We start from the raw sequence: 13,261 nt of genomic DNA, 5'->3' as shown, positions 1-13,261 counted from the left end.
TATATATATATATATATATATATATATATATATATGCACATAAGCATCCACAAAGATGCACACATGATCTATAGACTAATCCCATACATGTGCACAACCAATTCATCAACTAATGAGAAATTTCGAAAATTGTAGACCTTTGAAATGAATTTTTTTGTTTGTTTTGCAAATTTTCTGTGCATAATTTGACTAAAATACAGCTTGATTGAAAACAATGTACAGTATTAAATAAAAAGTGTAATTTTCTTATCTTGATTTTTATTTTCTGTCTCATATTTAATTGTATACAACAGTTAGTTCCTGTTTTCAAATTTGATTGGCTGAGTGGCATTCCAAGAACCCATGATATTTAAAAAAGCACTTGACTTTGTGGGTTCCAGACAGACTGTCAGTCTGTGCATTTTTGACCCTTTCGTCAGTAGGTAGCGACAAGCAACTTTCTTTATGAACGAGTCATTGAATCATTAATTAAAACAATTTGTTCTAAACACTAATTAATTCACAAACCAATGCACCCATTCCGTGTTGCTCTGAGACACGTAGCAGTTGATTCTACTTTGACTTGGTTTGGCAGTAATGGAAGTATTGGTTTGGAAGTAAGAGGCAATATATTATTTAAAACCTAAGTTAGTCTAACTTCTTGTTTATTGAACTGTTGTATGAAACATTACCATACTTGCAATCATGCTGTTGATCTGAATATCAGAACTATCAGAACTGTGATTTCTTACTACCTCGTGCCTATGGTAGATTTATATTTGGCACCCTTTAACAAAAACTTTATTAGGGACAAAATTGTTGTAGTTTGTGTAAGTAATTTAATAAGTAAGTAATATTGAATTGAATATTGAAACAAACAAACAACCACAACAAAACTTCTGTTAGTTAGAAATCCCCACTTTTAATAAAATGCTTGTAATTGAATCTTAACATGTTTACTGCAGCTGGATAAAATAACTAATGTTAAAGTTATTAAAAAGACATTAACTTACAGTTAGGCTGCAACAACTGTGAGTCTGATAATAGTCATGTTATTTTTAAGTTGTACATGTTACAGTTCCAGGGACCCATCAGATCATGTCACGTCATTTCAGAAGGGGGGGGGGGTCGGTTGTGAGGTTGCTGTGACTCTGTGAGACTGACCCTTACCCCACCAGAGACGGACAGGATGTACACTTGCAACACAAGTCACCGTTTCCACATGCTTCAGAGAACTTGACATAAACATTCATACCAGATGACAGCGGCTGTGTGTGTTCTTAGTCAATTGTTTATCTAGAGATAGTGATTAAATTGTGTAACATTTGAATGGCTGAAGATGAAAAGTGGCCTGCACAGCTATGCAATGTTCCATGTTAAATCCCATATACCATAATACAAGCATGATGGGTAATATTTCAATTAAGCTCAGCTCAAAGGTTGAGTTTACCGTGGATTCCTTTCCAAATGATTTGTGATCAAAAGATATGTACGGGTGACATTGATGTGGATTGGAATATAATTTAAATATAAAGTATCATGTGTGAATTTAACTGAAAGCTGCAGTCATGTTTATGGACGGTCATAACCTCAGGATCCACTGAAACATGACACATGCTGTGGTTGCTGTAAACATTTCGAGTGACATTGATCCCTTATTAACAGAATGATTAATGGTACATGCTGTTAACTTGTTTCATAACATGCCTTAAGGACATGCCTCGCTGGTAATTAATGCACCCATCCTGCTCTACAGAGTATGATGCCATGAAGATGCGTTGTCATAGAAACTGAATTTATCAAAATATTACTATTAATAAATTCAGTTTGTGTAGGCATGAACAACTGACATTTGTGAACTGCAATGTCAATATACAAGCATTATTTGAACTAGGACCTCTTGCATTATTTGGGAAACACTTGGAACAACCTCATACAATACAGCAAATATGAGGTTTAGTGCCCTCTGCTGGACATATTTAATACACAAGGCAGCTCATACAATCTAATTTATGATCATAAATATTATAAAGAACACCTTTGATTTCTGAGCCAGTTAAATCATAACCTTCAGCTCTAATAAAATCGTAAATTATTTATTTTTAGTATCTCTACCACATCACTTTTTAACTTGTAAAAAATACATTTTCTATAATTACTGTGTAATTTAGCTAATAGTCATTTCTGTCTACAAGAAAACAATCAGTAGTAATGGAAAATTGCTGATTGAGATTAGCATAAATGAATCATAACAGTTAAGTGGCAGGTATTGAAAGCTTTGTCTCTTTATAGCACTGATACTAACTCATTTTCAAATATGTCTTTATGGACTGAGACCAAGAGGTTTTCTTTAATAAAATGCATGGCCGACACACGAGATTTATACTTTGCTTTCAGGAGGTAAAAATGTGATTGTTCTGCCCTCTTGTGTTCATACAGAGGTACAGCGGTAAAAGAATTATGACTAGCGAGCGGAGGCTGTAGAGATTTGAAATGTATGACATAAGTATTTTAATGCCGTTACGCCCTCATCCACGCTCCTCACAGAACACGCCAAACACAGCTACAAAAATACTCTTTTCTACAAAATACTTCAATCTGTTCTTTTAACACTTCATAACTGTGCATTAAGCTGATGTTAAAAGATCCGGCTGTGACTGAAAAAACAATTAAAACACCAAACAATAAAACACAGAAAGATAAAAACATAGAAAGCTCACGGACTCACGGTAAATAAATACATTTTAAACAATGACAAAGGTGCGAGTAAATCCTGGTTTGAGGGTGCGTCCATATTCAATGTAATAATCGTATACTTTTCCTATATGATCCTAAAAAGAGAAAAAACAACAACAACAGCAAGCAAGCAGTAAATTTAGAGCACATCCTGTGCATTATATACAGAGCTAATGTTATATACAGACAGGACAGTTGATAAGACCAAAGTGACTGAGTCTTCAGGCTTTGAGAGTCATATGTGTTTTCCTGTAAGGAAAAAGAGAGGCTGGTCCTCTTTAGCATTGGCAGTCTGAAACTCATCGCTGAGACGAAACCGCCACTCGTCCTCCAGTTCCAGCCGAACTACAGTCTGACGTAGAGAGCTCCGGTTAGGACAGATCACACACAGAGACGCACCTGGAGTAGAAAAGAGCAAATTATTATTAAATAGAGGATCATTTCCTAGTGTTTTCATGTGCTAAATGGACAGACAGATAGATGGATATATTATTTATGTGCCTGGTCTTTACCTTTCAGGAACTGGAACTTTTTAAGGAATCCAGGAGTCACAAAGGAATCACAGAAGTATAAGAGGAGGCCACTGAAGAGCAGACCAGTAGTGCTGAAGTTAATGGAGTGAGGTTTGGAGCTGACAAAACAAACAGTCACCTGGGAACAGAAAAAAGCACAAAAAAACTATTTAGAATCATGTGAAAGTAAGCAGGATAGGCCACACAGTAGCGATACAACAGGTAAACTTTAAGGTTCCTTGAAGTACCATGGTATTACCATCTGGTACCACCAGTGCAGGGCTGCAAGATTTATAAAAAAAAAATAACACCTTTGATTATGATTTAAAATGCAGTAAAAAAATAAAAATAAAAATAAAAGTGCTTGTTTGTGGGGCTGCACAATTTGGCAAAAAAATCAATATGACGATAATAATAATAATAATAATAATAATAATAATAATACTACTACAAAATAAAAATGGTAAATAAAAAAGAAATGTTACTATTGTAATATTTTACAGTGAGAATAAAAAAAATTGAGTACAAATGTTATAATTTTACTTAACAATACAACAACAAAAATTATAGCCTTAATTCTTCATTTTCAAACATTAAACCAACAAGCTTTTTTTTTTTTTGCAGAAAACTGCAGGTAGCCCTTAAAAAGCTTCACTTTTGTTGACAACAGCAGGTTTATTTGCCATGTTGCTTTCCCAAATGCACTTTACAAGCAACCCATACTCAGAGCACATGTAGAGATTTCGGTTTTATTTCAATTAATTGCCCAGCCCTACATCAGTCTACTATGGAATGTTTTAAGGTATTAATAGTCTGTTGAAGTACCTCTGGGCCGAGGTTCAGATAGCAGTCGACAGAGAGGACTGGGTGGCTGTAGTTTTGGGCACTGAGGGGGAAGAGGCGATGGCTGGTGTGCTGGAGGTATTTCTCCAGCAGTAGCTGAGCTGGTGTGGCCAGGAACAGGTGCTTACTGTCTGGAGCACAGATGTACTGAGACGGCTGGATTGTGGTGGGGACATCGGTCATCTGTGGAGAATTCAGACAAACAATTGTTTTAGCAGTTTCATGAAATATGACTTTTATCATACATCAATACAGTAAAACATGAGTACAGTTTTGGACGTTGGCTAGAAACTTGCCTTAGTCTTGATGATAAAGGTCCCATATCCACCAATGGCGATCTGCTTCTTCATCACGCTGAAGTTGTTAAACCTGCAGATGAGGAGGCCTGCACTGTGGGCACGCAGGTGGAAGTCCACATCATCACATGTGAAACTAGTGTGGAGAGAGTGAGATGTGAATATTTGGACAATAATGGAGGGAAAAACAACCAAATAAGTTGGACTTTCTCTCAGAACTCACCGGTTCTGGTTGTACTGCACATTCTGTGTGAGGTCCACATTAAGTAGCAGGAAGTCATGTAAGTGACCACGCGAGAAGGGCTCTTTCTGCCGTCCGGCCCCACCTCCACGACTGGACCACTTCCTCATTCCACATAAGCCATATTGAGTGATATCTGGAGAAGACTCCATGTGTTGAAGAACCTGTTTCAAGGACACATTTCTTTCTGTCCCTGCGGTCCCACTGAAAAACATACAAATACACTAATTAAGAAAGATGATCAAAAACAAACACGGATGGACCAATATTAAAATTCTGTTCCTATACTTCCTGACCAATGAATTTCCATCAGTCTTTTGTGATGACTGGATAAATTACTTTTTTTATTTGTAGTTAATTTAGGGTTTTAATGTATTATAAATAATAATCATAATAATATAAATTATACTAAAAAAAAACAAAGTAATTTCTAGCTAAAAATACATTTTAAATGTATTTTTAAGTGTTAATGCACCTTTTTGAGATTGGCATCTTTTTAGAAGATGTAGTTAAAAACTGTAGTTGTTAATAATAATTATATATATATATATATATATATATATAGATATATAATACTCACAAAAAGTATTTTTTAGCTACCAAAAATAAAATAAAAATAATAAAACGAATATATGAAAAATTTAAAACCAAGTGTAAATAAATGAAAACACAAAATTAAGCACCTTTTTGGATCAACATCAACACTGTTCCACATTACACAAGAATCATCTGCAAGGATGATGAAGGGCCAGACATCTTGTGGCCGACTGCCATGCTCCACTCTCCGGCTCTGCTCTAGCTCCAGGTTACGATAAGACAGCTCTTTAATCAGAAAATGAGCTGCTCCTGAGAATGTCGGAGAAAAGGCAACTTTATTAAATACCTCACTGACATCAACATCAATTAGACAGTATGATAATCTACTGATGGTTACCTATTCCAGCTCCATTGAAGATAGTGGGTAGGACAAGCATTATATGGTTGGGCCAGTATTTCTTGTAGACGGCCATCTCGTACTCTTTAATCACTAGAATATGCAGGTGGGTGGCTCCTTCCATGGCATGAAACAGATTAAACAAGCCGTGTTCATGGCGACCGGTGGTGGGCGTGAATATTGGACTTTTGATAGCATCAGGATTCTGCAAACATCAAATCTAGCTTTAATTGTTGTTATTTTTTATTATATATTAGTCACTAAATAGTCTGGAACTAGTCAAGCTTAGTTAACTAAACCCTTTTAGGAGACGTTTGCTAGTTTGCAGTTTGAAACTATTAAGTGAACGTAATTTTCATCATGCAATCATGGCACATTTGGCCTCTACTAGTAGACTGCTGGTCAGTACCCAATCGGAAGAAAGAGGCAGTCTCATGCTCTCCAACTGGCCTCCTGATTGGCTGAAGGAGAAGTGATGTTCTTTGGATTTGGGAATGATGAAGTAGAGCTGGATTTCCTCTCCCAGTAGAAGGTGAGAGAAAGTGACGGCATGCAGGGTGGACTCGTACAGCTGCAAACAGATAATCAACATCCCAAAATACAGTCAGACCAAAATACACAAATTATAGATTATTCTATGGATTAGAATCTTAATGCTACCATTGACCAATCAGATTCAGGTATTCAAGAGAGCTGTGTAATAAACTGTATTAGGGCTCACCTGATACTGCGGATTGAAACCCATATACTGATGACACTGCTCACAATGATGGTATGTGTTGTAAGCTGCATATTTAGAGAGTTTTATCCGTGCCGTTCGTCTGCATAGATACACATCTTCCTGCCTCCTAGAGTTTCCATCTAAAGCAGTAAAGACAAAACGAACAATTTCAACAATACTAACCTATTAAAATGACCAGAACTACTATAGTAGGGCTCAACTAAACCATATATGATTGTCTTGATGGTCTCACCATTTGAATTTGGAGTGAAGTCTGGTGAATAGACAGAGCTAATGTCCTCGTATTTAGGGTCATGGATGGTGTAATCAAAGGGCATCCCTCGCACAGTGTCTGTATTGGGCCACAATGCAACGGGCTGATGATATCGCACCAAATCTTTCTCGCAATCTGGAGAAAAAAATATTCATAATTTCACTGATACCTATAGGACACCGAGACAGATTTAACACTTGAAGGAAAAATGAACAGCAGCACTAATGTAACATGATTCCAGAACAAATTAATCTTATGAGTCTGTTCTTTTTAGTGAAGTAAAAACATAGCAGTGCAACCAGTCTACTCTGAATCCTGAACAAATGACTCTTACGAGTCGGTTCTTTTTAGTCAATAAAAAACATACAGTGCAACAGTGTAATCAAATTGATTCCCAAATGAAAAATGTGATTCCATGTGAAGTTCCATCCCTAAAGGACAGGTCACTCAACACTTTTTGCTCCATTAGCTTCCATTCCTACGTATGCAAATGTGCACAGGAAATGGGAAGACAGGAAACGCAAGCTTGTGTAAATTTCTCTGAATTTCAAAGTTCAAGTTTGGTGAATTCTGACCTGTGAATCTGTATCACGTGAAGACGTGTGACCAACAGAAGATTAAGCATTAATATGTGCTTTATAAGTACTAATAAACAACCAGTATGCTAGTAATATGCATGCTAATAAGCAACTAGTTAGTAGTGAGAAGTGTTACCATATGACATCATATTTCTACCTTTGTGGTATAATACTTACTGCAGTTGATGTCCTCCTCATCGTAGATGTCCACCTCCATCAGTCTGATCAGCATGCGAGAGAGAATACCCAGAAACTGCAGATACGCCCCAGTCTTTCCCACCTGGACACACACAACAAATTCCATTTTAACCCACCAGCCAAATACTGAGAGTGGCATCCAGTGTTCCAGACGCTCGTTTACCTGTGGTGGCCCACTTAACAGCAGCTTTCGAGGGTGGAAGTTATCCGTGCGTCCTTCAGCTCGGTTACTGCTGTCCATGTGGTGGGGTTTGGGGACTGTCCACTGGCGATAGTACAGCGACTGCTCGGTGCAGGTCATCATTTTGCTGAGGAGAGGTCTAAAGGAGCTGACCCACTCTACCGAAGAGTGTGGGAGGAAGGAAGTCGACTTGGGCAGGCCACTGGAATCCACTGTGGTGATGAGGTCGTAGACGGCCTTAGGGAGCAGCACCACAGGTGGGCGGCTGAGATTGCGTGCCCAGGAGCAGCTCTGCCGTAGAGGAGAGGCCCGTGTGGACGAAGAGCCGGATGAGGTGGATTTGGACTGCTTCTCTGGATCCAAAGGAGTCCAGTCAGAATGGGGGTGCTGAGAGCCAGCTGGGGAGGCCTGGTTACCCAGTCTAGGGAGATCGTTGTTTACTACAGACCACCAGAGAGAGGTACGGTCAGTGCGAGAGAAGTATGTAAGTATGTCAAACCTTTGAATTCATCGGTTTCAGGAATCTTTCCGAAAGCAAAGCCCCACTTCACTGTCCCAAGTTCCAAATCCCAAATCAGACCCGTTTCCCATGCTTTATTAGTATTAAAGCAAAATTAAGCATTCCACTCAGGTTATCAGTTTATTTGATCAGTATATCAGTTATAAATCAGAAAAAAAATGTTTCGAAATTGAAAGAATGATATGGCAACTTGCAAACATTTGCTCAAAGAATTACAGGTGCATCTCAATAAATTGGAATGTCGTGGAAAAGTTCATTTATTTCAGTAATTCAACTCAAATTGTGAAACTCGTGTATTAAATAAATTCAATGCACACAGACTGAAGTAGTTTAAGTCTTTGGTTCTTTTAATTGTGATGATTTTGGCTCACATTTAACAAAAACCCACCAATTCACTATCTCAACAAATTAGAATATGGTGACATGCCAATCAGCTAATCAACTCAAAACACCTGCAAAGGTTTCCTGAGCCTAAAAAATTTTTTTTAGTGAATTGTTGGCCTTCTGGAAAGTATGTTCATTTAACCTTTGCAGGTGTTTTGAGTTGATTAGCTGATTGGCATGTCACCATATTCTAATTTATTGAGATGCACCTGTACAAGCACTTTTGTTAGGCATGATTTTAACTAACAACTCAAAGTGTTACAATTAAAGGACAACTTTTGCTGACAAATAAACATGCTCGTCTGGGTGCAGGTAACATGGAGAAAGATTACACATTGTACTTTTACATATACTACAGGCACTGAAACAATACAAAACTGGTTGCAAATCGGCAAAGTCATCCTTTAATTTTAAATCAACTATAGATTTGGATATTTGTTGATTCATTGTGGTTCGGATTTTTGGAAATGTCCCTGAAGGAAGAAACAGTTCTACCTACAGGTGCATCTCAATAAATTAGAATGTCATGGAAAAGTTCATTTATTTCAGTAATTCAACTCAAATTGTGAAACTCGTGTATTAAATAAATTCAGTGCACACAGACTGAAGTAGTTTAATACACGAGTTTCACAATTTGAGTTGAATTACTGAAATAAATGAACTTTTCCACGCATAGATTCTCTATGGGGTTCAGGTCTGGTGAGTTTGCTGGCCAGTCAAGCACACCAACATCATGGTCATTTAACCAACTTTTGGTGCTTTTGGCAGTGTGGGCAGGTGCCAAATCCTGCTGGAAAATTAAATCAGCATCTTCAAAAAGCTGGTCAGCAGAAGGAAGCATGAAGTGCTCCAAAATTTCTTGGTAAACGGGTGCAGTGACTTTGGTTTTCAAAAAACACAATGGACCAACACCAGCAGATGACATTGCACCCCAAATCATCACAGACTGTCACCATATTCTAATTTGTTGAGATAGTGAATTGGTGGGTTTTTGTTAAATGTGAGCCAAAATCATCACAATTAAAAGAACCAAAGACTTAAACTACTTCAGTCTGTGAGCATTGAATTTATTTCATACATGAGTTTCACAATTTGAGTTGAATTACTGAAATAAATTAACTTTTACATGACATTCTAATTTATTGAGATGCACCTGTATGTGAACATGCAGTCATTGAGGTGGTTAAACTCCATTTCCTCTTGCTTCCTTACAAGAGGTGCTGGAGGATAATGAGGAGATGCTGGAGTCTCGGGAGAGAATCCTCTTCCTCCCAAAAGCTGTGTTGAAGACTGTGTTAAAACACAGATGGCATGAGGCTGAGCTGACTAAAAGCTTGACATTCTTACTCTCTGACTATCTGAAGGATTGGGCCAGTTGTGGTGTACCTTGACCATGTAACCATCTAATTTAGTGTTTACATATACCCTCACCATTTCCTATACATTTAAAACAAAATGGTTTATGCTCAGTTTAGTAAATACTTCATTTTTTCTGGCTTTGCAATACTGACCATCCACTACAACCTCCTCCTCCTCGTTGTCAGTGCTGGTGAGTTTTTCAGGGTCACTCTCAGACCGGTCGCAGCGTGCGTGCTGGCCAACTTGTTTTTGTTTTGTCTTCATTAGGTACACGGCCAATCCCAGCTCCTGCTCGAGAGTGGTGCGCTGCAGAGACCAGCAGCTGATAACACGCAGGTCACAGTACTTCAGAGATCTGAGGACAGAGGAACAACACGGTAAGCTTAAGTATAAACCATGAAAGTAAAGTAAAGTTATTATTTTAAAGGGGTCCTATTATGCTTTTTCACTTTTTTAATTCTAGCCAGTGTGTAGTGTGTATGTTCGTTTGTGCCAGGCTGGGGAGAAAGGTATTTTAATAATGTAAATTATGTGAAAAATAATGTGTTTTTCGAACCACCAAGCATGAGCGCATGTTCTAGTACACCCCCCCAAAACAAAATCAAGACTTTGTAAAAGAGCATAATAGGACCCCTTTAAGATCTAGTCCCAAGTCTCTTGTCATTTCCATGACTTTTCCTTCTCTAGTCATTTGCGATTACTGAATTAATGAATAATGATGAATCATTTTGAATGATCCATTGAACAGAACAGATGCTCCCAAACTGAACTACTAAAGCTTGCAAGCATGTTTTACTCTACACTGTAGAGTCTACAGTATTGCTCTGCATAAGAGCAACATTTTATATTATACAGACATTTATAATATTTTATAATATATAATATTATATTATATAAAAACATTTGAAGTTGTATTAGTTTCTATGACTTTTGCATGTAGATATGCATAGGTTAACAGTGATATTAAAATTAAGGCTAAAAAAAACTGCTTGACATTTTGAATGTAATAAAACTGTCAAATAACCTGTGCCAGTAAATAAAATAAAATAAAATAAATAAAATGGGACAGCACAAACTATTTTGAAAAGAGACTCAAATTGCCACAGGTAATTATTTTTCTGAGGTCTTGCTGACCTGTACAATTTCAAAAAAACCTTATTTGGACAATCAAACAAAATAGAAATGGGCCTTCTAAAGCTTGCTAATCTATGTAAAAGATTCATTAAACATTTTTAAGAAACTACTCTTAAGGTAGGTAGTTTTAATTATATGAAATGCAATAAAAAAGAATATATTTAACAGCTGGATGCCTGTAATGTTGTCTAAAATTAAAAATAAGCATTCTGCATCAAGCTTAGTCAAGTTAAAAAACTTCCTGTGAGTGTTTTACCTGGGTAAAGACTCTCCAAGTGGATCCATGCCGGTTAAGATGAGGATACAGGGTAAAGCCTCCAGCTCTAGATATGTCCGAGGAGCCCAGTCTGAGTCCAAGATCTTCAGCCATACCTGGAGACATATAAAAAGCAAAAGGATATATGATTTCGGCATATAAAGAAGAATATGGACACAAGAATAAATGACACAAAATGTAATTTATAAAAAAAAAAAAAAAAAAAAAGATTAATAGTAAATACCCTTAGTTGGTCCAAGAAGTGTTTTCCTACAATGAGAGCAGAGCATGGATCCCCCAGGATGACCTCAAACTGCTTGTGAAGGCCGAGTCTGTTGCGGACATGGCAGAGGCGCTGGTGAGCGAAGGCAGCGAGAGCTGGTGAGGGGATCCTCAGGAGCAGCATGTGACCGTGACGGCTGGGACACCGCTGGGATGTGTTGAGGAGGCACTGCACCATCTCCAGCGTCTCCACTGAGATGTGCTTCTGCAGAGCCTGTAAAGCCTGGCCGCCCACTGTTGCCATCAGGGCCAGAGAGTAATGCTGGATCAGCACATGGGTGCGAATCACTGCACTGTGTAGTTTTGGGAACCTGAGGAGACGCAAGGAAATTTGTCAGTGGGAGTATGAGCTGCTAAAACAGCAAAAACAGTAATACTGTAAATAGTATTACAGTTAAAGAAAAACTGTTTTAATATATTTTAAAATATCATTTATGGCAAAGCTGAATTTTTAGCAGCCATTACTCAGTCTTCCTTCAGAAATCATTCTAATATGCTGATTTGCTGCTCAAGAAGCTATATAAAATATACATTAATTAACAGCTGCAATATTAAAAAATAACACCGAAAACAAACCTCTCTTCCAGAGCAGCAGCCATGCTCTCAAATGAACTGTCATATCGTAGCAGAGGAAGGCCACTTCCAGAGCGGGTCGTCTCCAGCAGCTCGGATACACCAAAGTACTTTGTCTTCTCGTGATAAAGATCTACATCCTAGGTGTGCAAAAACAGAGAGACAAAATGTAAACTCATTAGGAATTAAGAAGTTCTGTGGTCGTGGTCAACCGCTATGAGCCATTTCAAAGTTTCAGTTTCCAGGAGCTTAACTTACTGGTTTAAATAGATAGTATGTGGTATTCTTACATTGTTAAATGCAGAGGGCCAGTGGATTTCATTGTAAGGGCTGATGCGTGTGTACTGAGTCTGCAAGGTGAAGGGGAACGAAGTCACATGGAGCGTCAGGATGTTGGGAGCATCCCGAATCTGTCTGCAGTTCAGCAGACCGTCCACTAGTCCTAAGCTGGAGTCTCCTCCACTGCACTGCCCACTGGCATAAGAATAAAGATATACAGATGGTTGCACCAACAGCCAAGCAAAGACAAGGCTTAAAGGAGAATCATGGGAGGTCACGTACCTGCTGATGTCCCAGTGTGCATGATCATGCACTAGTATGAAGAGCGTGTAGGGGTTCGTCTTGGATTTCTGAATGAGGCTGTTGATTTTTCCCACTGCACTCGGATTCAGCTTTACCACATACTGCTCAGCCTCCTTCAGCGACAAGCAGTTCTGGTCCAGTCCTAACTCCCGTAACACCCCTGGAAATACAACAGCAGGAAGTGAGATCTATCTGCAATATATAATATAATTGCTCAATGGGATTTAAAAAAGGATGAGACATTTTACTTCCTGTTTTAAAGGGAAATATGTCAAAACGGGTAGTTTTTAAAGCTCTCCCTGTATCTGTGCCCTTACAAAAAAAGTTTATTCAAGTGTGTTAAACCAAAAGTAGACTGATGACAGAGTAGGCTTCAATACTTATCAGAGATATACTTAAAATTATACTTAAGTATACTTGGCTTATACTGTTATATAAAGTATGTACTGTATATATTTCATGTATACAGTAAAGTTTAAGCATATTTGTCCTAACTTAAATTTTGATATTCTTTCAGGATACTTTTGGGACAATTAAGTACAAGAAAAGTACAACTAAGTATAATTGGCTTATACTTAAAGTGCAAAAAAAATAGTATATAAATAGTAAACTACAAGTATGATGTTAATTTAATTTAAACAAAACAATTATAACTGCAATATAAAAACTTTTAAACTA

The 13,261-nt window shown here is 37.8% G+C and overlaps 1 protein-coding gene across 2 annotated transcripts in view; it reads right to left on the bottom strand.

The window, feature by feature from the left end:
* Window positions 1–2,248: 2,248 nt before the first annotated feature.
* LOC107674090 (protein GREB1-like) overlaps window positions 2,249–13,261 on the bottom strand; it is a 29,160-nt gene continuing 18,147 nt past the window's right edge. For both annotated transcript variants that reach the window (XM_016467972.1, XM_016467973.1), the window contains 18 exons: window positions 12,563–12,743; window positions 12,292–12,475; window positions 12,005–12,141; window positions 11,391–11,739; window positions 11,147–11,262; window positions 9,909–10,111; window positions 7,476–7,933; window positions 7,292–7,394; window positions 6,516–6,671; window positions 6,263–6,402; window positions 5,951–6,112; window positions 5,542–5,746; window positions 5,291–5,453; window positions 4,590–4,811; window positions 4,367–4,502; window positions 4,053–4,253; window positions 3,228–3,366; window positions 2,249–3,114 (listed from right to left, as the gene is read on the bottom strand). In XM_016467972.1, coding sequence (XP_016323458.1) covers window positions 2,951–3,114; window positions 3,228–3,366; window positions 4,053–4,253; window positions 4,367–4,502; window positions 4,590–4,811; window positions 5,291–5,453; window positions 5,542–5,746; window positions 5,951–6,112; window positions 6,263–6,402; window positions 6,516–6,671; window positions 7,292–7,394; window positions 7,476–7,933; window positions 9,909–10,111; window positions 11,147–11,262; window positions 11,391–11,739; window positions 12,005–12,141; window positions 12,292–12,475; window positions 12,563–12,743 — 3,419 coding nt within the window. In that variant the 3' untranslated portion in view covers window positions 2,249–2,950. The remainder of the gene's footprint in view (window positions 3,115–3,227; window positions 3,367–4,052; window positions 4,254–4,366; window positions 4,503–4,589; window positions 4,812–5,290; window positions 5,454–5,541; window positions 5,747–5,950; window positions 6,113–6,262; window positions 6,403–6,515; window positions 6,672–7,291; window positions 7,395–7,475; window positions 7,934–9,908; window positions 10,112–11,146; window positions 11,263–11,390; window positions 11,740–12,004; window positions 12,142–12,291; window positions 12,476–12,562; window positions 12,744–13,261) is intronic.

Source organism: Sinocyclocheilus anshuiensis, unplaced genomic scaffold (assembly GCF_001515605.1).
Source record: "Sinocyclocheilus anshuiensis isolate Anshui unplaced genomic scaffold, SAMN03320099.WGS_v1.1 scaffold544, whole genome shotgun sequence".
NCBI lineage: Eukaryota > Metazoa > Chordata > Actinopteri > Cypriniformes > Cyprinidae > Sinocyclocheilus > Sinocyclocheilus anshuiensis.
This window is presented reverse-complemented; position numbering and strand designations above follow the sequence as displayed.